This window comes from Rissa tridactyla, chromosome 8 (assembly GCF_028500815.1).
Source record: "Rissa tridactyla isolate bRisTri1 chromosome 8, bRisTri1.patW.cur.20221130, whole genome shotgun sequence".
NCBI lineage: Eukaryota > Metazoa > Chordata > Aves > Charadriiformes > Laridae > Rissa > Rissa tridactyla.
The window spans coordinates 6,627,043-6,653,646 of NC_071473.1; the positions used below are offsets into that span (position 1 = coordinate 6,627,043).

The following is a 26,604-nucleotide window of genomic DNA, read 5'->3' on the forward strand; positions in this document are numbered from 1 at the left end:
CTCATTGTTGGGGGCTGGCTTCCCGTGTCCCCAGAGCGGTGGAGCAGGGGGACGAGGGGCAGCCCTGGGACCCGTATGTGGCGCGGGATGCTCTGTGGGATGCAGGAGGGGGTGCAGAGGCAGCTCTTGGGGTTCGTTGGAGCAAGTGCCGCTCGGAGCACAGCTGGCATTCAGGCGGTGGTCAGGGCATCACGCAGCACGCAGAAGTTGTTCATCCTGATTTCGGGTACAAGGCAATTTGTCGCATGTAGTAAGTTGGTGGTAATTTATGGTTGAGGTTTCCTTCCAGGAGCATCTTACCCGAGGGCTCCTTGGGGTGCGGTGTGCGATCAGAGATGTCCGGTGGCAGGACAGGTGATGTCAGGAGGGAAACCGCTTGCAATAACACTTATAAGCATAATAAACTGCCGGTGCAATTAAAGCTGTGAAATGTTCTCAGAGCAGAAAGGCTCCTGGTGCCAGATGCCGATTTTGCTCAGATTGACCTGGAGCGCGGATCCGTCGGTGGGACGGTGCCTGCCGGGTATGTGCGGTGGCAGAGGGGCCGAGGCGCAGGCAGGGACTGCAGGCAGGGCTCCGTCACCCTTAGCGAGGTGTCCGCTACGAGGGCATGGCTCTTAAAGCCCTAATGAGGGCTGGGGAACAGAGCTCCCCACTTTTTGTTTTATTTCGGTGCTCCCAACAAAACAAGCTAATATCTACCCAGTGCCTGCAGCCATTTGGAAGCAGATTAAAAGTTTTCATCGGCTCTTCTTAATAGAGCCAGATAAACCAGGCTAATAGTCATGTGTTGAGTTATTGAAGGGAAGTTCAGGTAATATGCAATCACCTTTAACCTTCGGCTTCCTAAGACCTCCTGCTTAGCGATTGTTTGTCTGGGGTGTAAACCATAGTCCAGTTCATAAATTATTATGTAGTTCCACTAACCTTAATGCAGTACAGGTTTCACGGTGTTTCATTTTGTAGTGTAAGCTAATTCTGGCTGTGCACACAATAAAGCTCCAACGTTGCTAGAATTAACCCTTTCCCTGACAACTCGGAGTTTGCCAGTAAGTGAATTATCACTACTTGGGCACCGGTGTCTATATTTTATTCACGGGCGTGATCCACCTGTAATTCTCTCTTTTTTTGCAAAGTTTCTGAATCTGAAAAATTCCCTGAGTAAAACATAGCAGGAAGTTTTTATAAAAAAAAAATTTAAAAAAAATAATCTAAGATGTCATTTTTAGAATTCAGAGTTAGCACCGCTGTGATGGTTTCAGCCTAAAACTTATGGTTAACAGTTTTGCACCCAGGATATTAGAAAAATGTATTTTGCTATAATATCACATACAAGAGTTGTCTGATATTTTTTTAATTGAGTACAAGTCAATAGATCCCGTGCATTGTGCACTTTTCTCTCCACTGACTGTGGCAAGGAAGCAGTTCCAGAGGATGTTCAGAAGTTGGGTATCTCTGCTTGAGTCTGCCTCGTCGTTTGATGTGTCAGGAGATGCAGCTGAGCCCCCCCTTGAAACATGAACGTCTGAAACGCCAGTTCCCACAGAGCTGTACCCTTTCTTCGTTTGCGTAATTTCACTCTAAATTAATTTTCTGCCAAGGGGGGCAATTGCAATCTTGAACTTGTTTCTCAATGTTTGGGGGGTGTGGTGGCATGTGGCTTTTTTTAATCCTGGTGTTTTATGGCTTTTTTTGCTACGTTTCCCTGTAGTTTACTTTATTCACAATTGCTGCCGGAGTACGACAGATCTCGCCCACCTCAGGCATTGTTTCGGGCTGCTAAAGCGGGGAGCGAGGAGCCGGGCTGGCTGCCCTCCCGGCTGTGCAGGGGCGATGCTGCCCTCTGCGGGAACGCCGGCCCCCCAGCCCCAAGGGCTCCCCGAACCCCTCTCCTCCCCCCTCGCTCCGGCCTCTCCTCTCCTGCTTTTCCTCCTTTGCCTGCGCTCGGAGAACCTCACTGCACAGATCGCCGCCGCGTGTTGTAATCACGCCGTGGAACAACCTCATGGTTAGTCCTAACTGCAAAATACCGTGCGACATATTTTTCTCCCCACGAAGACTTGAATATTCAAACATTAAACCAGCGTTCGTCAGCAGTCCCTATCTGCAGATTTGGTGCGCCGGCACTCGCTTTTCCCCCGTTTTCCCCGACGTGGTGTGGTAGGTCTCAGGCTGGATCACAGCGTGGTTTCTCGGGGTGCCGGTGCATGTGGGTGGGTTGCTCACTCCCACCACAGTGGGAAAAGGGCTCCCACTGGAGCAGGAAGCAGAAGCTGTCCCATACAGAAGAGAGTTTTCACCAACTTATAAGTCTTGCATTTTCCTCCATAATAAGCTAGTATTTCCTCCATAATAAGCTAATAGATTCATGTTGCTTTAATAATAATAATGCATTAATATAAAACCACATTAATATAATGTAAATGTACTTAGGGTTTAGTTGTTTCGTTTCTTCTTGTGATCATCTATGGAATGTTCATAAGAACGTGGGGCAGCACAAAGACTCTAAGGGTAGCACCAGCTGCAGTGTATTCATACACCTTTTTTTAATAACAGTTATTCTGAATTTCTTTCAATAGTTCCTCCTCCTATTCAGCATTACTGTTTTCCATTTAAGTAGCAGATACCCCACTCTACCCTATGAGGGGTGGCTGATCTGCAGCATAACTGAAGGATAAGAAAAGACTGAAAACCTTTTAAAATGGAGAGCAGAATCCTGTTGCTTGCGGGGGACTGTGAATCACTATAGCAGGAGGCTGGGTGCAGGGGTATTTTGTGGGTGTTTATGCCCAGGCTGCTCGGTAGATTTTTATATTTGGACTCTTGACATTGTAATTTTTTATATGGAGGCGCTGAGAGAGATGAAATTCAGGTATTGCTGTTGGACAAAGCAAACCTTATGGAGGAGCTGCCGTTTTCTGCAAGCAGTTGCCTTTCGCCTTGCTCTGCAACAGCCCTGTACACCGGCGTGCTCAGCGTTTCTTGTTTTTGGAAGAAGTTATTGCTTCATTAGCTCTGCAGGACCTGGATCGCATCCATGAGGTGGGAGATTTGCACCAGAGGAACTGGACTGCCATTGAGGCCCGCCTCGTCTCTGATCTTCATCCAGCTGGCTTTGGGAAACCTTCTACTTTCTTGGTCCTCGGTTCCTTCTCCTAGAGCTGGATCTGATCCCCTGTCCCACTACGCCGCGTTGGCTCACCTGTGAATCCCATTCTGACCTCCTGGCCCAATACCCAGGACCAGGTTACCTCCTGCTCCCCTTGGCTTGGGCCAGACCACCTCCTGTGCTTCCCATTGCGCTCGGCCCCCTCCCACCCTGCTCACGGTGCCCCTCTTGTATTATCCCGCTCAACCATGTCGTACAGACCTTGCTCAGACCAAAGAGGAGTCTCTTACAGCCCCTCCATCCCCCTGCAGCCAGACTTAAAATATAGCAGTGCTTCTTAGGAGACCCACCCTATCTGCCTGCTCTTCCTACTGGGCCAGAGCTCTTCCAGCTGGGTTCCCTGTCCTGTCAGTTGCTTCTCTTCTTCTAGAGTGAGTGTCCATCACTCTTCCCCATCCAGCCAGAATGGTCTCCGGAGGTCCTTGGTCTGTGGAGGTCCTTGAAGGCTGACTGTGGTTCACGTGATCGTGATGTCCTCTGCAAGAGGGTTCTCAAACCTGCAGATCTATAGTTCTTCTCCTGGCACCCATGAGAGGAACTGTCCGAATCTCTCCTTTCTCAGACGGGCCACCCAGCCGCTGCTGGCAAACATTCAGGCCAACCCCACAGGAAGATTTGGCTATACTTTCATTTGGGTTTTTGTCACCTCATTGCGAACGCTGCATGGTCCAGTGTGTCTCTGGACAGCTTTTTCCCTTCTTCCCTTTGAACGGTGGGTAATAGCCAACTTGCTCGTTGAAAGCAGGAATGAGTCTGCACTGGTACTTTTATTCCTGCTGAAATATCTGCCCCACTGGTGCTTTTATTCCTGCTGAAGAATCTGCCTTCACGCTGCCACGTGCACGACTCCGTCAGGATGGTGAATGCCATTTCTTCGTTCCCTTTTCAGCCAAGGGCTCAGCCCCCAGAGTGGATTCCCTCATACATGGTTTGCAGGTTCTGCTGGCGCTCCTGGGAGCTCTGGAGCCCCTTTACTCTCTGACATTGAGCAACATGGTTATTGTCATCTTCCACTGACCCTTGGCAATCGAGTAAGAGACTCTTTTGCGTTGAGTCTAGTCCGCCACAAAACCGGAGTTAGAAGATGTTTGAGATATCTCCAGGCAGCCAAGCCCACAGCCAAGTATTTCTGTTGTTGAATTGTGTATTTCATTATCTCCCCTCCCAAAATTTTCTTTTCTGCTCTAGGCATGGCATTTGCAAACAAGGCAGCAAATAGCTGTGACTCTCCCGAGGCACACATGAAATTGTTAATTCCGAAAGTGCCAGGAAACACAGGACATTTCTCAACTCCATCCCACCTCTGAAGTCTTTTCCATTTGGTACTACGAATGGACTGTTTATTGGGGCAGCAAGTTTATTTTAAAATGCTCGATTTTGAGGAAGAATTGCTGTTACCGGCAAGCTGGTCCGTGATGAGGTGCTGTGGTCAGTCATGGGGGTAACACAGGAGTTTCCAGCAGCACACAAACTCACAGAATATGGTGACATGGTTGTATCATGTCATGTAAATTGTACTGATGTGGTTGCAGAAGATGGAGCGATGGTACGTGCGGGTCCTTACCAAGGGCTGGGTACAAAGCCCCTCCTATCTGCATCGCCACTCGCATCTCCTTACACCCGCCTGATTTTTTTATTTTTGCGAGGAGTCCGTTTTCCTCCCAGCAGCAGCAGCCGCCGATGTTAGTTTTTCCATATCCACCGGGAACCACACTCCTCGTTAAAGCCGTTCCAGGGCGGGAGGAGGGGAGGGATCCAGTTCCTTCCAACAACACGCCGTGCCGCTCGCAGCAGGCGCGACGCTGGGCGAGCAGAGAACATTGACCCATTGAGGAAAGCGGCGGCTGCCGTAGGCACGTACCTGCCAAAGGCTCCCGGTCTCCTTGCTGCAAGCTGACACCTATTGGCACCGTCTGCACAAAGAGGTCCTGAATAATTTAAGAATCCTCTTTAAATGTAACTAGAATAAGAACAAAAGCATAGTTTTCACATTCCGGTTAGCTGCTTTGTTACCGATCTGGGGAGCCCGGGAAAGGAGTCCTTCAAGTGCAGATTTGTCCAGCTCCTTCCCCTTTCCTGGGCTTGTTTATCTCTATTTATTAATTCATCCGAGTCTTAAAATAGTTTGGAAAGTCAGTTGCTCTTTGCTTTTCCCCTCAGAGCTCATGAGAGGAGGACAGTGAATTTTTAATGAGGCTCCTTCAAAAGTGTTTGCTAGCTGTGGAAACCCAAGCGCTGAAAACAGATGCATACAAATCTGAATTTTGTAACCAGGCTGCCCTTGAGTTCCCTTTGCAGTGGCTTAACTTCCATTCTCCCGAACCTCCACAAATCTCTTCAGTATTTGATAGCAGTTTCCTAGATTGCCAAAGACCTGCTTTATCCAAGTAAGGAAGAAGGATGATAATTATTTCTGTCGTGTGAGTGCTGTGCCAGTGGCTTGATGGGGTCTCTGCCCTCATGGGGAAGGATGAGGAATTTATCTGCATTCAAAGCTTTTGGCCTCCTCTGTCTAAATGAGGTGGTGTTTGCCTTTTCGTCCTGTGAAACGGTACTTCTGTGCGCGACTTTTTCTTCCTACCTCCCAGTTGCGTTGCCTTAGGGACCAGCTGGACGTTTAGATGTGCTGCAGGTGAATGGGGCGTTGGGATCACGTTTTTAAGTCAAGTCCTTTTTAAGTCAAGTTGGATAAGAAGTTTATGTAGAATTACTTTAGCCCTTTGCGATCTATTATAAACACAGGACCGAGTCGTTGCTCTGCCTGTTCCAGGTATCCGTTGTAGCATCTGCGAGAGATGCAGACTTCTAAAAAGATGTGGTCAAATGTGTGTGAAACTGCAGAACGCTTCTGTACTTTCATCCACAGGGTCAAGACCCTGTGCAGGTGCTTGGTCAGGTTTTAAATACATATTTGTCTACATGAATATCAGCTTTTGCACGTGAAGCTGTGGGACTTGTGCATGGTAACTGCTTGTTTGTGCGCCAAAACTGGTGGACCAAAGCTGGTGCAGCCTCAGCTGAGGAGCAGAAGAGTGTGTTCACACAACATCTATTGCTTTGTTGGTCGGGAACACCAGAAATGAGTTTCATGTGCGCTACGTATTGAGAACTTCTGCTCTGGGATAAGACTGTCGAGTCTTTTTTTTTAATTATTTTTTTAACTGGAAAATTCTGGTTTATTTCTTTATTCACATGGGATTGCCTTCAAATAATTAACTTCTATAAGATCAACCACAGTAATGTTTATATGGAGAAAATTATTTGGGTATTTTTGATACATGTGCTGGCAGTGAGGCGAGGAAGTGGAAAAAACAGTTCAGCAGGGAGGGGAGGGACGGGGGAGAGGGGCTGGGGGCAGGTCAGCGCGGCTGCACTCGCAGCCTGGGCGCATCTGCGAAAAGATGATGACGGATTGTAAAGCCTTGTCATTGTTGAACTGAAGTGGTCCCGGTTGATAAGTCTGATTAAAATTATCCCCATCCACATTTTTCCGGAGTGTTTTCTCCAGCCGGAGAGATGCCGCGGACTCTCTGGTCCATCTGACCTGGAGGGGCTCTCGATGCTCTCCAGAGTTGGCCGCTCTTCCCGTGTTTGCTGGTTTGTTCCTTATCCCTGGGACTGAGAGGTTATTAACGGTGGGTACCAGCTTAACAGGAAGCAATGGTTAGGAGTTCATAACTGTTTTTTTCCCCTAAACATAGAAGGAAATTGCTGGCAATGGTGAACTATAGATGTTTTAATGGCAAGCGCCATTAAAGAGTTTTACTTCCTGGCTTACTTATTTGTAAATTTTATTTTAATTAGTGCATCGACTTGGAAACGCGTTAATCACTGATACATAGGTTCGAGCAACTCTTTTCTTTTTGGGTTGGTGCATACTTTTAATGCACTGAGCTGCTTGTGTGGGCGAGAAGCTTACTTTTTAAATATTTTATGGAAGGCACAAAGTCTCAAAGGTGTTTTATGTGGCAAGCTAAAGATGTAATTTAATAACAACAAATAGTTGAGGGGTTATTCGGGGAAAGTTTGCCTCTGTGCAGAAATGTTGAAGAATGTAATGGAAAATCCACATTACCTATGCATGGCACGCTGCTTTCTGTTGCCCCCTAAAAGGACGAGCCTGTGGCTTTATTTCATTCGACTGCTCTTTTTCTGGTAGAGTCTGATCCTAAAGTCCTTGCTTTTCTCTGCTGGGTTTCCGTAGCGCGCAGAGTCACTGGCCGTGGGACGTCTTCCACTGCTTCCACTGGTTACGTGGATTTCGGGAGAAGTTTCCAGAGGCAGTTCAGGGCTTTGGAGCCAGTGACCACTTGCACATTCTGGTTGTGATTGTAATAAACCACCTTTCTCTAGATAAGGACTTTTTTTTTGTTGTTCTTTCCAAAAGCCCATGTGCCAGGAGACTTATGGAAAATTCAAATTTCAGGGAGGAAAAAAAGAAATCCAATGTTTTAAAAGTCCCTATAGAAGTTTTCTGCTCCCACCAGCTCTCTCCTTCTTGGCACAGAGTTAGAAAAGAAAAGGCTGGTGACAAACCCTCCGGGCGCTTGCGGGAGCTCGGGGCACTGCCCTCCATCCGCCGAGATAACGCCCGTGTCGCGTTCCAGCTCCTGGTGCCGTCCGGTAACGAAGTTACACCTCGCAAAGGTGAGGGATTATAAAGGAAATGGAAAATGATTCGTAGCAGGAGTGGCATAGAAATGTCATTACAGGGGAGGTGGTGTAGGCAGGGGGGACCAAGGGACGGGGAGACCCCTCTTCTGTCCTGGCCGATGGCGTTGATTTAATATAGCGTTGATTTAGTACACCATTTTAGCCATGTCACATTTTTTTGTACTCCTTTCCTCCCTTAAGTTGTGCCGTGTCTTTATGAGGCTTTCTGCTCTGATCTCTCACTTCCTCGGTATTTCCACGGCATTCAGCATAAACTGGGTCCCAGACATGGACAAAATGCTATCCAAACAAAAATACTGGGGTTTTTGTGCAAACGCATTTGGGATGAGCAAGTGGGACAGCGCTGAGCTCACTCTCACCTTCTTGTTTGCTCTTCCTTGGCAGTGGGATGCTCGGGACTGGGCTTGGACGGTTGGAATAATCCATAAATTACTGGCAAAAATTGTGGCACATTACACAGGCCTGGGCAGTTCTGGGCAGTGGCTCTGTGTAACGGAGCTGTACGGCTTTGCTCTGCATTGCAAATCCGAATTATTTAAATACTTGGCTAGGCAGAGACGTGTGTGGGGGTGGCCTCATCCTAACATTGCTCTTTTGCTCTCTGGATTTCTTGTGGACAGTCGCGTTTGCTTTATTTTGTCCTTGATTTAAGTACAGCTGGAAAGGCAGCTTAGACTGTATTTAATAACTAGTCCTTCAACACAGAGAGGTGCAGAAAGTAATTTGTCCCCTTGCCAAGCACCAGAAAGAATGGGCATTTTGTTCTTCGCTTCACGGTGATTTTACCTGGGTGTATTATGGAAAGAGAGAAAGACTTGTGCTACTGTTACCCTGCACGCTGTGTTGATTTATTGAAATTGGAGCCTGCGAGTGTGAGTTGCGAGGTACGTTCTGACATGGAATTTCTAGGAGAAATATACAATTGGCCTGGTTATTATTTTTTCCCTCCTCCATTCGCTTGGGCATCTTTCCAGCTTTTGCACTAAGGAACAAGACTTTAAATTAGTCTTGAATTTTAACACAATGCAGCTTCGCCTTCATATCCCCGGTGTTTTATTATAAAGCGTCTGAGCTTGCGTTCTTGTTTCATCTCCATCACCTGCTCTGCAACAGATCGCTTCTCCTCTTTTTTTTCTTTCTTTTTTTTTTTGTTTTTTGGGTTGTTTTTTTTCAGAGGAATGAATTAAAGAGAGGCTGCAGGCATTTGTCCTGCTGGGCTGAAATTGTGGTTTTGCTGCGACTTAAATGTCATTGTCCCCTTTCCCTGTGTGTCTGCATGGACTCCGGTTGCTGTTGCTGGTGTGTGTGTCCAGGCAACCCATTGCCTTGGCAGGGGAGCTCCCGACAGAGCCAAACCTGGACGCAGGATTTGCCCGTTTCTGCCCGACGTGTGTGGCAGAGGAGATGTTATGCTTTGCCTCCAAGCAGGCGGGAGGAAGAGGAGGAGCCAGGCTGGGCTGAAAATGGGTTTTATCAAATTATTGAATAGGAGCAGGCTGCTGGCAGCAGAGCGGTAGAGGGTGGGTGAGAGCTCGGACGTCGCCTGGTCTGAGCCCTGCTCACACGTGGCCTCAACAAGCTGTGGATGCACTGGAGTATTTTCTCTTATTTAGGCAATTCTTAGGTTGTTGTAGAAGCTTAGGATGCTGACACTGCAGCCAATGCTCTATATGGCCATTTTACTTATGAGATTAATGGCAAAATGGAATAAATTTGTTGGACTATAACAGAACTTTATCTCTCGTGTAAGTAAAAGCACATGTGAAAGGCAGGAGGGGGCTTTGTTGGGTGAGACGGTGTAGCTGGTCTTTTTTGTAGGGCCTTATTTTGATTTATGTGCTCATATTTATATATAATTTTGTATCTGCTTCCAGAAGCCGATAAAGACATTACAGATGTGGTGGGATGAAAATGTAGGGATTAGAAATGGCCTGTTCATTGCGGGTAACAAGATCTGAGGAAGGCGCTCGGTTCAGCTATAGCAGCAAAGGAATCGCTGCTCTGCATCGGGCGGGCGCTCGCGCTCGTTGGGAGGAGAAACTCTTCCTTGTACGTAGAGTTACCAGAGGAGGATTCACAGTCAAATATATAATGCATGGGAGAGTTTCAGCTGTACGGGGTGAATTACGTTCTCACCTCTTAGTCTTTCTGTTAAGATCATTGCTTAAAATCTGTCGATGTGTTCTTGAGGCGGGGGGGACATGGGGTAGCTGAGCGTTGGCTCCCGTGTGGCAGCCAGATGTGCGCTGGCACTGGGGAGGGCCGGGGGAGTCCAACCCTCTCATATCGCAATACGGCCTAATGAAGTATTGGTGTATTTGGCTATGGAAAAATTGACGTAGATGAGCAAACCACAGGGAAGGAATTGTTTGGTGACATGGTGCTGTGTTATCCATGTCTAAGATCTGTGAAAAACGTAAATTCCCTGATAGCAGCTCTGGTTAATTTATTTCCTCTTAAGCTGTGTTAAAATACATTAAGAAATCCTTCTCTTAATTAATAATACATTTTTTTTTGTATTTTGTTATTTTTAGAGCAAGAAATTCAGGATGACTATTTTGTACTGATACTTCCAGACATATTTCGCATCTCCTTATTAGACATCTAGACTGCTTCTCCTCCAGTTTAAATTATTTACTGGGCAGGTTTTAACTCTTAGAGAAAAGCTCTGATCTCAGTTAGAACTCTGCGAACCCGGCGGGGTTACATTGCGAACAAGCCTTGAATCTGTTCCCGTTAACAAATTCTCGACAAATTAACTTGGGATTTGAGCATTGCAATGCTTAGATTTTCTCTGTACTTCACCATTAGCAGGTTTCTGTTAATTGTTGTCCCACATAGTTATTAACGGTGTCTGTGATTGTCAAGTTAAAGCACTTCCACAGGCTGATGTTTCTCCATGGAAAACATATCTGCCTCTTGGTACGTGTAGTAATTCAGGAAAACACTTCAACGCGTGCTCGCTTTGAGACCTGGAGCGGTCGTTTGCCAGCAGATCGGGACCATCGCGGCGGCAGTGGCCTGGCGAAAGGCAGTGGTCGTTGGATTGGGATGGTAGGAGGCGATTTTGGTGAGCACACGTAGGGCAGAGAGCTGGAGCTGCCGGCATGTGGAGACCGCGGCAACTCAGCGCAGGTCCTCTGTCGTCCTGCCGCTTTCCTCTCTTCCAATTTGATCAATGGCAAAAAGCCGCCTTCCCTCTCTGGTGAAAGATCAGCTCCCAAGTAATGATGTCCAGCTGTACTGACAAAATGTGATTGCTCATCAGTTTGGTTGATGACTTAATCTGGGGCTGATTAGCATCTTGGAGACAGTCCAGACGATCAAAAATGATGCATAATTTTGCTGCGGGCCACAGTTTATTTAACATTTTAGCATCCTCCTGGCTCTCGTGCAGTGGCGGGGGCTCGCGTTGCGATGCATGTTCGCTCTCAACAAGGCCTTGGATTTGGGAAGAAGGGTGCGCTGAAGCCAGGCTCCCGTCATAGGGACGAGGGCGTGAGCTGGAATGGCTTGGTGTTGTGTCACCAGTGACAGCTGCAGGGGACATGTCGGTGGCCGGGACTTCACTGGGCAGAGGTGCAGAGCATCCCATGCTCTCCCTGCCGCATCGCTCCCAGCAGAAGCTTTCTGTGCCCTTGGGGTTATGATAAATCCATAAGAGCGATAAAAATCCTCTCCTTCCCCCAAAAAGCTGCTTCCTTAAGCAACTATATACATTTAAGCAACTGTATACATTTTCCGTTTTCTTCTTGCAGCTTCCAGATCGTCACCCCAACAAGACTTTTTGCTGCTGGGGAGGTTTGGGGAGCAGGAGAAAGGACAAGACCTGGTGGGACGGACACGGGGACAACCTCTGCGGCTGCCGGGAAGGCTGGGCTGTGGGGGGAGGCAGCCTGGCTCCTGCCCGGCAAGGGTTAAAGCTGGAGCGGGGACTGCTGGAAGAGTTCAGTTGTTTCACATTAGGCCGGGGCGGCCCTGGCTGCCTTCCGTGCTCTGGGAGCCGGGGGCCGAGTCCCCAGTGTTAAATCTGCGTAACCGATGCCGTACAACTGGCACCAGCCTTGACCACAAGTGGCCGTTAAAATAAACATCCCCGGGCTTAACTGACAGGCAGGCTCAAGGAGAAACAGGCCTGCATGACGGGGAATATTAAATACCCGGCGAGAACCTAACTTCATCAGACAAACACACACACACGCACCCCCCCGCCGCCCCGCCATCGCCCCAGCCCCGCGGCATCAATGGGCGCAGTGTTTGGGGCAGGCACGTGCCTCTCCCAGGGGTGACAGGCTGGTGCCAGCGGTGGGGGAATATGCGAGAAATCCAGCCCCAAAACCCACCCTGGGTAAACACGACGGCGCGAGCCCCGCGGAGACGCGGGGACCAGCCAGCACGGGGACCCCGGCACCGAGCAGGGAGGGAGAACCGGAGGAAGGGAGCTGCCATCCCTTGGATGCTCGGGCTCTGAGCTCCTGCGCCAGGATGTTATTTGGCGTTAGGAAAGGAGGTAAAAGGCTTTATTAAAAATGAGACGTTTGGCTTAGATCGGCAGTCTTATTTATAACGATGATTTGCAAGTTCTCCAACTCAGGACAAGTGTGAGGGCATTATTATGTCCATGGGGATAGTGGAGCGACACTTTTATTGGGTGGAATTTATCTGCCTACAGCATTTATTTATTTTTTGAGAAAAGCGTAGAAACAAGCAACACTTACAAAACAAGCAAGGCGATTACACAAGTGAAATACTTAACGGGCCTCATGGCAAAAGGATTCAGATGCGTGTTGGCTGGTGCTGGTGGGAGAGACTTCACCCAGCCCTGCAGGCGACCCAAAGTCCCTCTCGGTTAACAAGCTACTCCGGCACGTGCTGCTTAGAATCTGTCACGTTTTTGTGCCGGAAGGTAAACCACTCGTTATTAACAACGTACTGTAGAACTTTCCATTCCTAAATTGTCCTTAAAAATGTAGGTAATTATTATTTTTACCTACGGAAGGCCTTGAGCAGGATGGAGGACGTTTATAACAAGCAGACTTTTGTATCCAGACATCCAAAGATGCCCAAGGCTGTTTTCTGGCATTAGCAGAATTTAATACTTCTATCTATGTCACTATGTTCATGTACTGCTTCCTAGCAAATTGTCATGTCTGTGTAAGAAGTCATTATTTTAACCGTTTAATTAAAAAAAAAAGTTATCTGGGTGGTTTCCACACAAGAAGGTGCAATGCCGGTTTAAACGGCTGCGGAGGCGCAATTCACGGGCAAGAGAGAGCAGGATTGGCTGCTGGATTCATCCCGCTGTTGAAGGAGTTTGTGCATCTGCTCCTCGTGGCAAAGAGTTTTCTAGTGAATTGTTTTACTTGTCCTAAATTCTTTCAGCCTGCGTCCTTTGTTACTAGGGAGAAAGCTTAAAACAGAAGGAAGCTCTGCTTAAGCTTTTGGCTACACCTTTGGGACAGCTACCTGTTTTTCCTGCTTTCTTGTTCTTACTGGGGGGAATGGCTGACGCAGGAGGTGACGCTCCTTTCCTGACTCTTATGCATTGGCAGATTTTTTTCTTCACCCCACCCCACCCAGGAAACAAGAGGATTATTTTTATTCCATCCCACTCTGAGTGCTCTTAGATGAACAGGGGGTTCAGGCCTGAATTCTCCTGACTCAGCCACGGCGTGTCCTGCGGAGCTGGTGCTTCTTGCAGGGTAAAGCAACCTTAGTGTGAGCATGACGAAGTGTCTAGTAAAAGGGATGAGTCATTTATGTGCCCATTTAAAAAGGCCTTTTTGACGAAGTATCACAGAGAAATCTTTCTGCCTGCTTACATTGTGTCCAGGAGCTGTATTACTTCAGCTACAGAGAAACAGTTAAATTTGTAAGATGCTATGGAGTGAAATGGACAGAGTAATCCCGGTGTTTATATCAGTGTAGTTTCTAGGGAACAGGAATAAGATATACCACATGTTATTTTATCTATATATTCGACTTGGATTGAATTGGCGTAACCATTTTGGATTAAAAAAAAAAAAATTATCATCTTCATTATAACCACACAAGACCTGTCAATATATTGGAAAATATATGGGCAGAGTTGTCGGGCGTTACTGCTCAAAAATGGGCTCTCTGGAAGAGCACGTGAAACAAGACGAGAACATGTTGTTAGAAATCTCTCTTTCAGTGTCTGAAGCAAAGAGGTGAGGTCTGCTGGAGCAGAGATGTCTTCTGTCTGCTCCGGGAAGTACTTGGGTGTCCTTCTCAGTGCAGAAGGGTAGAGTAGCTCCATACCCTGTACTTTCTCAAATCCCAAGGACCTTTATTTTTATCTTGCCCTTAATGACCAGACAATAAAGAAATAAGAATGTATTAACCTGGTGCCACGATGACTAGGGCACAGAGGAGCAGACCTCACTGACGTTACCCACCCCAGAAGCCTTGCCCAGGGCTTCTCAAAGGCTGCGTGCTGGGACTCTTAGGTAAAAGATGTGTTCCTAATGATAGCCATCCATTTTTGCACCTCTCTGATGGAGTGAAGGGTCACTTCAGTGTTTTTTGTTGTTTTGGAAGGATGTTTTAAGTAACAGTTAACAGTGTTATGGGAATACATGATAGCTCTGTACAAACATCCAGGAGGATGGATGGGAGCTGACCATCTTCGACTTGTTTCACCCTTTCCAGCCTTGCAGAAACACCTGGTGAGTGTTGGGATCACTCTTTTGTTTCAATATGAAAGTCTCAATTTACGTTATTCTCCGTCCTTTCCTGACATGGCTCAAAGTCTTCTCAGTAAAGCCCAGGTGACTCGCAGAGGTAACCACCACTAGGATGCCTTTCTCACCGTACCCTCAGCCCCTTCCACCCCTTGGATGTTTCATTTACAGCAATGACTGCTCCAACCAGCTGGTTTGTTGAAATACCCACATTCGAGGCAGATGATGTTGAGTGGACTCTGGCTCTCGGGCAGTTGGAGAGTTAAACAAGGCAGCCCACGACGGCGGGTTCCTCCTCCTGCCCCTGGCGCTGGATTTGGTGTGGAGCGCAGTGGCGTTCCAGTTCGGAGAATTCAAATGACCGTCCAGGTAGTCGGTTCCTAATGGCACAGTTTACCCTTTGTGAACATATTTTATGAAAGATCTCACTGTTTGTCTCAAGTTGTGAGGGAAAAAAAAAAAAAAAAAGCCCTAACCCAACTGTAAACGTCCAGGCCACGAAGCTGCCTAATCCAAACACAGGCACGAGCCGGGGGCTTTGCTGGCATTCGCCGCACGCGGGTTTTGCCCATGTGTTCCTTGGCCTGATGCTGAACGTCGTATTTATGAGCGCACACAAAAAAAAAAAAAAAAAAAAAGTCCTCTGAAGGAGATATGATCCTGATTTTAGCACCGGACTTTTAAGAAGGAAAAAAAAAGTGAAGCAATGGGGGCCTTTGGGAGAGCAGCCGCACTACGTTTTTAGACTCGTGAATGGTAGGTTAAAGCCCAGGGTCCCTGGGTCCGCCGGAGCAGGCGTAGTCGTTGGAAAGATGTTCTGAAAGATGTTCTTCCACCCTCTCTCTACAGCAGTGGGTTTGCCCTTCAAAGCACATCCCCAAAGAGAGAGAATCGAGGGTCTTCGGTGTACGTGGAAAATGGGCACTTGGCTGGTTTGGAAATAACTGGCTGTTTGGGGCAGATCCACGAGGATGAAGTGGCCCTGCCAGCTCTGTGATCCCACGCGTCTGTGTCCGTGGTTTTCCCGCTGCAGGAAACCTGGCAGCCTCCCACGCTGGGAAGGAGAGAGTGCTGGCACCTTTCGGAGGAGAGCAGAAAGGCTGAAAATAACCTGGCAGCTGCCACGGTCCCCGCAGGCATCCCGGGTGCTCGCAGGGGTGGCAGAGGAACGTGCTTCTCAGCAGGGTATCTCCCCTCACTGCACTTGTTCTCAACTGCACGGAGTGGTGTTGTACCAAGAGACCCCGAAGACGATTTGCCTGTAGATCCCTCAGCTGGGACAGCAGGCTGTGCTCTGGGGATACGGACTTTTTCCTGATTGAATACAAGCTTGTCTTCTTTTTCAACATGGCAGATAGTTTTTCCTCCTTCTCCTCCTTCTCCTCCTCCTCTTCTGACCATGTTCTATGCTACGGTTCAGCTCCAGCTCCTTAGGGCAGCCAGTGATCTATATTTTTAGTACTTAAATTGAATTTTGAACGCTTTTCTGACCCTGTGGTAGTTATGGCTCTATCTGTTGGCAGCAGGACGCCGTCACAGCCCAGGGCTCTGCTACTTCTGATGGAAAAGAGAGACTTCGATTTGCAAAGCAGCGGACAGGAGTCCTGGGGGTAGCTTTTGGTTCGTGCGTCCTTGTCCCTGTTGTACCCACAGGTTATGGTCATCCATCTCCCATAGCAGGCAGCATCCCAGTGCTGCATCCAAAGCTCCTCCACGACATCCAAGGGCTACAGCAAACCGGAGAGTAACCGCGGTTTGAAACAGTGGGCTCAGCGAAGCAGCCCTGTGCGACAGCAGTGCTGGCTTTGTGCTGTCTTGCCGTGTGGTGTTGACTAAATATCCTTTTTTTTGCACTGCTTTAAAAACACACTGCCAGGAACTCTGCTGAAAAGGTCAGAAAATCCCAGTTCATTGAAAATTCTCCCAGAAGGATATTGTGGTAAAATGGTCCACAGAAGCCCATGCAAGTGACCTTGCAGAGGTCACAGAGGGAATAACCAGAGGGATGAACAGGACAGGAGTATCAAGGGGTGACCTTCAAGGTACCAGGGATCTCGGGGAAATAGGCTGTGGGACCCAGAGGTCCCATCTGGTCCTAGCTAGAGTTAGGAGTGTGGTCGCTGGGGTGACCTTTGGGATGAAATGTTGACATCCTTTCCTTCAAAACGTTTTGTACTCGGGCAGAATAGGAACTGCATGAGCTTTAGTGTTGGAAATGGTAAGCACTGTCATCCCGGTCCACTTGGTGGTGGAGCTTTGGGTCTTGCAGTGACGATGAATGCTTGACGTGGTGTCTTGGCTCCGTTTTTTCTCCTTTTGGCTGCTTATTCCCGGGATGTGGCGGCGTAGCTGTTGCCTGTTATCTCATTTACCAGTTGCTCATAAGGGGGTACCTGGGTGGGAGCTGGCAAATCCATCAGCGTGCTCATGTACCAAAGCGATACCTCTGGCCTGCAGGAGAAAAGACTAAATGAACCCCAAAGTAACGTGTATTAAAAGAAAATGTAAAATGGTAGAGGCCACGTGAACTAAGCAGAGGTATTTTCTAGCTGTCTAGTCTAACGTTTGGTATCATTTTTCTCTAGGATTACAGGGGCTTTCACCTCATAAATTTGTGCCTGTTTGAGGTCGTTAATCTTTCTTTACATGTTGCCTTGCAATTTTAGAGCTTTGCCACCATCTGGGATCACATTTTAAATGGAGTTTCCACTCAGTACGTCCCTTTTCATGAAATTATTTATATATAGAGAAATATATAATAAATATATCAGGACTGGGTTGTTTTTAAACATTTTCAGTGCTTTCGCAAGGGCTTACCTTGTGTGGAAAAACTTGTCTTCTCTAATAGAGAGCCATAACATTGACCAATTAAAGGATCACATTTGCAATATACTCTTAAATGGCAATTTAAAATATTGGTGAGCGACCTGCTTCGCCATCCGCTGGGGAAGGTGAGCTCCGTCGGAGAGTGCGGGGCCAGGGAGGGGCGTTCCTGTGTCAGAAAATCTTGGAGTATGAGAAAGCACCATCTGATGGCAACTGGATATCAAACCTGGAGAAGAATTGCTGCGGCTCCTCTGTTGCCTTTGGGATGGGACCTTCTTGGTAAGCATGTATTGCCCTTAGCTCCTTTTTCTTACAGACGTACCTTCCAGCCTGGTCCACTCCCGAAACCAAACGTGACCCATCTCTGGTGCTCTTAATAAACAAACCTTCTCCCCCAAAGCAGTACTGACCCGCAGTTGGTTGCACCAGCTTCTTCTGGCCCCGCCAGAGCCAAGATGTCTGTTCCAAGCCCCACTAATTATTTTAAAGGGATTTTGAACAAATAAATAGCCTGAACAGTTCGGGGGTTCCTTGTGTAATTTTAGCTCTGGACCCCTCCAAGAATGCACAGAATAAACAGGTGAATCTGTAATCCATCCACAATTAACTCCATATACAGCGAGCAGCTCGGAGGCATGCTATGGAGGAATAGTGTCAATAAACAGGTATGCTGTGGGCCATGGAAATGTGGTCTTTATTATTGGAGAAGGATAGCTCTGACCAGGAGGTAGGGTGCAGCCTGGAAAAGCAAACAGTGCAGCTATACATCCTTCTGCCCCCACCCAACTTGATGGAATTGAAAAATCCGTCATTTCAGTGTACCCCTGGTAAAGCACATCCTCGCTTGCGTTGGTGTAAATCAGGGCTGACTCAGGAGGAGCAAAGCGTGGCTTTGTAGCTGAATGGCACGGATGCGGCAGGAAGGTTTCACCTACACCGGTGACTTTGCAAGTGCAACTTTGTGACCAGGGGGAAAAAAAAAAAATCCTTGGGATATTTTATAATGCCGAGGCATGAAATTGCACAGCAGAATTTTCTCCCAAGACCCTTTCCCCTCCGGCGTTTGTAGCCGCATGTGCAGCCATCATTCCCCAAGAAACCCAACGCCCAGACGTGAATCATTTCTCTGATTTTTCATGCTTTTAACTTTTCATTGCTGAGGCTTCGCTCAGCTGGGAGAAGTAGGGACCTGTTTCAGCTTTGAAAAACCTTAGACGGAGGGACGGCTGGGGAAAGGAGTTAAAAATGAAACAGCAGATTTATATATATAAAAAGTAAAAATATATGTTCTACATCTGAAGTTTATTTAGGTCCTTTGGGAGAGTGGCGCGGCACTACGTCTCTACTAAATTGCCAACATTTTATGGTCGTGCTGGCACCGAGTCAAACACACATCTCCTTGGCTTGGGTTGCTGTCTTAAAGCAGGCAGATTCCAGTATGTTTTTCTATGAACTGAATATTACTATTGACTGGACAAGGGAAGCTCTGCCCAGCAAGAACATATAGGTAACTTTTCTTTTTAATAGATCTTTCGAGACTTAATTATTTTGATATTGCCTTACTGAAGAGCCGTCCCCTTGTGACCCACCCAGACATTGGATCTCTGTGCATTTTAAGACAGATATAACTTTTTAATTTTTTCTTATGGTTTTATTTTGGTTGGAATCATAGTAATAATTAGGAAGTTTGAAGGGCCTGTTTTAACTGATGAGCTGTTGTGTACGGAAGTGTGTTAGTAGCGTGCACATGGAGATGTGTGCGTATGCATGTGTGTATAAAATATACACAGCACGAGGTACAGCTGGGATTTACACAAGAGGCTGAGCACTTTGCTGCTCAATTTCCTTTCAAAACCTTTGCCTACACGTGTATCTTTGTGCAAAACCACTGTGGTGTTCATCAATCAAGGTTGCTGCACATGTAGAGCTCCTACCACAAAGCCTCGCGGTGAGGAACCAGCAGCTCTCCGTAATCTCCCCCTGGTATGAAGAAGGGTGTTTTGCAGGAGTTGTTGGTTATTGTACAGCACAAGACGGTCGGACTTCAGTCGAGACACGCATCTTCCCACACTTCCCAGCAGCTGGGAGTGACCCAGTTTATCTCCTTTCTGCTTGCTGCTTCTTGCTCTTCTGCACGGGGCTGGGAAGCCGTTTCTGCTCGGGCTTGGGAAAGTGGAGCTTTGATCTGCAGATGCGTAAGGAGGAAGGGTCAAGATCTGAAGCAGAAGAGACTGGCAGAGAAACAGCCTGTTGGATCATGTTGATCAAATTATGCTCTGCGATGGAGAATCCTTTTTATTTTTTGGTCCAAAGTACAAGACAACTGAGAGCTTTTCTTTGAAGCTGAGCAGATGAGTTCATGCCTCAGTGCCTTGGGAAGCTGGAGAACTGTGCTTTACAGTTCACCCGTGCCTTCCACAAACGCTCAGGAAAACATTCAATAATCCCTCTCCGCCTGGTTTGCCAGGGTACCGCTCATCTTCACACCTTTCTGTTTGTGCCAAGGGCTTCCGTCGCTTTGACTGTTGGAGCCTCCGGTGCCCACAAGCCGTTACTGAAGTGTCCGTTGCGCCGAGTTAATCCTGTTTCTTTTGACAGAATAGTTGCTTCCTCTCATCGTTTATTCATACTTGCTATTGTTCCGTTTCCTTCTGTTTTTCAGGATTTTTCTGCCGTTAAGTGCACTCGGATTTGAGTATTTTGGTTACATGGGTGCCTTTCAATGGGAAAAGAAAATATAGGATCTAGAGCGCGTAGGAATATTTATGACTTGCTTTGTGTTTCACCAAGCCGGATTTCTGCGACGGGCACCCAGGGTGGTGTTTTGAAAGGCTGTCCTCAGTGTTGTTTTAGTATTAATGCCAAGTATGCTTTTGGTTATCTGAATCAATAGATAATCTGAGTTTACCTTATAGAAATAGGTGGAATAATGGATTTTTTTGTTCACCTTTTTGAAACGGATTCATTCATGACTCGCTACTGTTTTGTGAAAGACGCCGTTTGCGTTTGAGCTGTTGAGGTGCTCAGACGGGCGAGCAGAAACAGCAGAGGCTCCTGAAGCTCTGCTGGAGTTTATTGTGGCGTGAAGGAAGGTAAAAACCCGTGATTGCAAAGGATAAAACTTACTCGATATATCTCTGGGCTCCTCCTCATTTGTGGTGGAGAGGACAGGGTCTTCCCCACCCTCCAGCGTCCCCCTCCCGTGCCGCGTGGTCACTTGCGTGGCTATAAGAATAACATCCCGGGCCCTGGCCGAGCAGCGGGTTGTTTGAGGACAATGTGGGACTTGTTTTCCTGCACACGTGTAGGAGAGCGTGGAGATTTCCCTAGGCTGAGCTGGGGTATCTAACGCTGGGATTAAATACTCGGTCGGAGTTTATGTAATGCCATACCAATCAGGAGGCTGAAAGGAGAGACCATGTGCATTTACAGTCCCAGAGAAGAGCGTTTACTCTGGTGTATAATAGCCTTCTGTTGGGTTTTAGTAGCGTATAGTTTAGTAAATTAGGAGTCTTCAGGTACTTAGCACTTTAATGGTTCTCACTAAGAACATAATTAAACCATAGACCCCTTAGGGAGAAAAAACAGTTTATTGTGCATATTTTTAGAATCTGTTACCAGCCCTCGTAAAACCTGGTAGATACAAGCCAGAGAACATACCTTAGCTGGTGACCCAGAATTCAGCAGCCCCCGCCGAGTGTCGCCCCGCAGTCACACGTTACAAATCTGCCCCGTGAATTATGGAATTAATTTTCCCCAATCTGATTTCAAAACGCATTTGCAGCGCAGTTTTTCTCCGGCTGCTGGAGGTGTGAGGGAGGCAGAAGGTTTATTATATTGCACCTTGTGCTGACACATAGAGACGGGTTTTGCTAATCGTTTTTTTATTTAGAAACATTTTATGTTGCGCAGAGTTATCCAGAAACGGGGCTTGTTGGAGACAGGGGCTCCGCTCTGTTCCTCTCACCGTGCGTCTGCCTTCGGCTTGTTTATTTAGTTGCATCTGACTTGGAGCTGCATTTTTCTGTGTCTGTGCGTGTCAGGAGTTCACAGTTTTCGAAGCTGGGGAACTCCTGGCTGCTTCCAGGCTGCTTCTCCTTGCGAAGCAGCCACGAAGCAAAGCGTAAAGCTCCAAATCCCCAGCGAAACAAGCCGGGTGAGGTGATCCTGGAATGCTTTTCCCTCCTCCTCCCGGGCTCTGACACCGCCGCCTTCTGACACCACCGCGATGTTTCCTAGGATGTGATTACACCAGGAGAGCACTAGGCATGCCTGCGTCGGGCAAGTTTCCTCCCTAACCCCGGCAGCGTGCCCCATGTGCTGGGTGCAGCACAGCGGGACCCACCGGACGGGACATTGGGTGCCCCCAGCACCCCTGGGCAGCGGTCAGCTCGGGTGCAAAAAGGAACCAGGAGGCTTTCCAGCATCACAGGTGCTTGCATTCAGCACCGCAGTGATTCACACATTGCCCTGGGTCTTTGCTCTTGCCTCAACACTCCTTCCCGAGTAAACATGGCTTTCTCCCCGGGAATCCTGCACTGCGCTACACCCGTGCTCGCAGCATCTGGAAGGCATCGGGAGGAACACACACACACACACACACACACACACACAGTGTTCTCCTTCCCCAGCAGCCTTTTAATGGATTTTTGATACAAGCGAATCACTTCTCTATCGCTGTGTTTTGTTTTACGAACTGGAGGTTTATGTGCCCGAGAAGGGGCTGCAGCGATGGGGAGGAAGGGTCCCTTACTGATCGTGTCCCCGGAGACTCCATCATCAGCACGGTTCTTATCAAATGCCTTCCCTTCCCTCTGTCAGAACAAATGCTGGCTGTTACTTGTGTGTCTGCTGCTGTTTCAGACTTTTGGTCTTGCTTGTCGTTTGAGTTACCTTGCCTGTCGCCCAGCATTGCCCCCACTGACACCGTGATAGTGTCGGCGCTGATAAGGTGAAGGATGGCAATGCTATAGCACCTGGGAGTGAATTATTAACCCACGCCAGATTTCTGTGCTTCACTTCTCCTTTTTCCCCATTTCTACTTCAGGATAAGAATTAGGCTGCTGCTAAAATACATAAACCGCAGGCGCCCCGGCTTTGCCAGCCTGGGCTGTTCCCACGCGAGCCTGTACGTGGCTGCTACGTCAGCCCAAACCAAGAACTTTCTTCTGCTTCTTGTCACACTGCAGTGGGACCAGAGGCAAGAATTTTATCTTTCTGCCCTTAAGCACGGCAAACTGGGGGGACAATATCTTGAGTCCCAGCCCGAAGCAACAAGCGGGATTTGCTGGCCACAGTTGGCCGTGATAGATGAGGGCATCGGCGTGAGCCTGTGATGGAGGGGAAGGGGATGGGGGAACCAAATGGCACGTTCGATAGCTGAGGATGGTCTTTGCTTTAAGATTAAACAGTGTCAGCCCTGCCCTGCAAAGCTGCAGTCGAATGGAGAACTGCTCTGTGCCATCAGAGGTGCTGGAGCGAGGGCAGAGGAGGGCAACGAAGCTGGTGAAGGGCCTGGAGAATAAATCTGATGAGGAGCGATTGAAGGAGCTGGGACTGTTTAGCTTGAGGAAGAGGAGGCTGAGGGGAGACCTCATCACTCTCTACAACTACTTGAAAGGACATTGTAGAGAGGTTGGTGCTGGTCTCTTCTCACAGGTAATTTGCGATAGAACAAGAGGGAATGGCTTCAAGCCGCAACAGGCTAGGTTTAGGCTGGACATTAGGAAAACATTCTTCACAGAAAGAGTGATTAGACACTGGAATAGGCTGCCCAGGGAGGTGGTGGTGTCACCATCCCTGAATGCATTTAAGAGTCGTTTAGATGCGGTGTTGGGGGATATGGTGTAGGGGAGAACTTTGTAGAGTGGGGTTGATGGTTGGACTCGATGATCCCAAGGGTCTTTTCCAACCTAAATGATTCTATGATCACGTTATAAGATTTAATTACGTATGTAAGTGGGTGTGTAATTTCATGCTTAATGCTGCCTGTTCTCCATGGTCCCTGGCCATAAGTGCTGGAAGGGATCGGGTCCCGGCACAACTCCGCAGCATGGTGCCGATGGGGAAACCATGGCACATCGCAAGAGGGGGTAAGCGGGAGAGCCGCCTTGCTGCAGCTCTGGTGTGCTGCAATCAGGCGGTTACGTGCTGGAAGCCGGCTCATCTCGGGCTGCATATTGCAACTTCTAGGGCTGATACCTCATCTAGGTTGGTTTTGGTTAATGCACTTTAAAAAAATAAATAGAAGAAGCCAAGAAAGCAACCTGCCTTTTTGGAAGGATAAAAGCATTTCTCAGCAATTTGGGATCAAGGTAAAAAAAAATCTCCTTGTGAGCCTCCCCGATGTTCTGGGAATGCTCAGGAGTGGTCCAACAAGCAGATTAACTCGAAACAGGTCCCGTGCAGAGGGGAAGGACCCTGGTGGCACCCGGGGCTGCGGCAGCCCTGACCTCCCGCCCCGTGCCGGAGCAGACTTGGCAGAGCTCCTTGACCCCGACACCGCTCCATCCGGCACCGATGTCCGAGGAAGGAAGGATGCGGTCTCCTGTCCTAAGGGGTTACAGCAGCCTCAAACCCATATAAAGCAACAACTTTATTAATCCCAGCTTTGCTAATAAGGAATTACAATAGTTGTGGGATTTGGCAGTGGAAGCACGCTCAGTTGCCATGCATAGTACAGTATTTTCCCTGTTTTGTTTGTATTTTTGATTTAACTACAAATAATTTAAAGATGTGTTGTGTCTCCTTCAATTAAAATTTGTGTCTTCAAACTCTCTTTTTTTTTGTTGTTGCAGTTTTAAAACAATACCAATGAATCTGAGCTTGTCAGATATGTTAAGATAAATTAATTTCTTTCTTTTTCCTAAAATTACAGCATTTCTAAGGGTGGCAGTTATTAACATATCAGGATTTGGTTTTGTTTCCTTTGTAAAATTTGCAGCTTTATTGTACTGGATGGAAGATCTCCCAGTGTCAAAAAATTTCAGGCTGATAGAAGAATAATATTGTCACAAGGCCAGTATGTAAATACCTTAAACCAATATAGCATGTTTAGAGGAATTACACTTTCCTCTCCCAAATTACAATTTTGGAAAGCAACTCTACCACCACATTTATTTCAAATTTAAACATTTTGAAAGAATATCTCCTAGGTTTTGAAATCTGGTTTCCATTCCTGGCTCTGTTTGACCTGCTGTGTGACCCTGAGAAAATCTTTTTCTCAGTTTCTGTATCTGCTTAGTTGCTCTGATGATCTTCAGCGCTCACGCAGAGCAATTTAACATCCGTCGGTGTGGAGCTACGTGTAGCATTTCAGTATTAAATAACAGCGGTTTTCATTTCAGATGAGTAAGTTTTGGTTATGATGAAAAAAGAGAAAATTAAAACTCTTGTTTTTTTTAAAAGATGTATTGGTTTAAAAATTCCTTGGGTTTGCATGAAAAAAATTGAATGAAGTCATTTTCTCTAAAATGAAATGAGTGCCCAGAGGCAAAGGACGGTTCTGCTGTGAGCAAACTGGGGGAAAAAAATAAGGAAAAAAGGCCAAGAGCTCTGTAGCTCCCCGCGATGATGAGCCTTGGAGAGGGATTGATTCTTTTTCTCTTCCCTCTTTCAGACGCAGCCAGTGCCCAACCCCATCGCCTACTTCATGCATCGCTCGCCGTGGTGGTTTCATCAGTTCGAGACCTTGGTCAATCACTTCATCGAGCTGGTGGTGCCATTCTTTCTCTTCCTGGGACGGCGGATGTGCATCGTACACGGCTTCTTGCAGATCCTCTTCCAGGTGAGATGCTCCTGGGTTTACTTCTTAAGGGTCACATCTTCTCCTGGGACGGAGCAGGGGGTGTTCAAAGGGTATAAAACCTCTCGTGGGCTGGGACCCAGGTGACCAGGATGCAGACACACATTTGTCACACTGGGTCCTGCAGCAAGGGACATGGCCACGCGTGCTGGGAACAGCAGTGGTGTGGTTCGCTGGAGCCTATCTTCTCCGAGCAGGAGCAGCATCCAGAGGAACTGACTCAAGCAACAGGTCAAGAGTTCAGGCTCAAGTGAATCAAGATGATTCACAGCTATTAGCTGTTGGCTCTCGGGTGGTTCACACTGGCGTGGCTGCTCTTAGCGCGTTGCTGGAGGTTTCTTTCCTGTGCTGCTGGTTTGGTTTCCATTCGTAGGATGGCAGAGAAACATCAGCCCAGGACCAGTGCAAAGGGTCTGATCCTGCAAATGTCTGGGATGAATAATTGCAGTTTCTCCAAAAGTTAATTTTTATAGACATCTTTCACCCTTTGAAGGGATTTTTTTATATATTTAACATTCAAGGGCTGTTCTTTGTCTTTCAAAATGTTTGAGTGGTTTTTTTACAACCATCAGATTTACTGAGCCTAGGTTCGTAGTGAAAATAATTTCTTCAAAAATGAATGGCATTCACATTCCAGTTGATTTTTTGGTTTTTTTTTTTTTTGTGTACGTGAAATAAATAAATCTGTGCAAAAGTCAGAAGACAGAAGCTCCTGCATATATATTTTCCTAGACCACATCTGATTTCTCTTGTCTCTGCCCCGACATAATTCAAACAGCTCGTTAAACCCCAGCCGCTCTGACTCGCAGAAGCACAGCTCTCAGCCCTTGCTGACTGCGGTGTTTGTTCGATATCATTTCAGCATCGTGAAATTCATACTCAGTAGCTGTTACTGCTTCCTGGAAATACGTGTGATGCTTAAACTGGAGAACAGCTTATAAACTCTATTGGTAAACCACAAAAATGCTGATCAGATTTTAAAGGGCTGACATAAAAGGTGCAGGATTTGTGCCCTTGCAGGGATGCCTGATCATTCTCCTGCTTCTGAAATGCGTCCCGTTATGTCTGGCTACCGCCGAACACGCAGCTTGTACCTCTGCTTGCTCAGCACACCTTTTTGGCATCGGGTTTGGTTTTGTTGGGATGGATCTTCTCAGGCTGGAGGTCCCAGCAGTGGGGCAGAAAAGGTCTGACCTGAAGAGGTCTCGGGGCATTGCTCCACGAGGTGCCAGTTGTGTTTGTGACGGGCATCGCACCTGAGGTTTTCAGTGTCATGGGCAGGATTATATTCAGCCCAACCCTAAAATAAACCTGCTCTTTTGTCTCATGGACAAAGCAAAACATCCCGTCTCTATCGGCTGCTCGTTGCAGAAGCATGCGGGTGTTGACATGGCAGAGATCAGATTAGCGAGCAGGAATTGCGTGCA

General features: G+C 47.5%; 1 protein-coding gene across 5 annotated transcripts in view; it reads left to right on the forward strand.

Annotated features, from left to right (window-relative positions):
- LMF1 (lipase maturation factor 1) overlaps window positions 1-26,604 on the forward strand; it is a 207,308-nt gene that overhangs the window by 117,292 nt on the left and 63,412 nt on the right. For all 5 annotated transcript variants that reach the window (XM_054211430.1, XM_054211433.1, XM_054211435.1 and 2 more), the window contains one exon: window positions 24,992-25,159. In XM_054211430.1, the coding sequence (XP_054067405.1) occupies window positions 24,992-25,159 (168 nt within the window). The remainder of the gene's footprint in view (window positions 1-24,991; window positions 25,160-26,604) is intronic.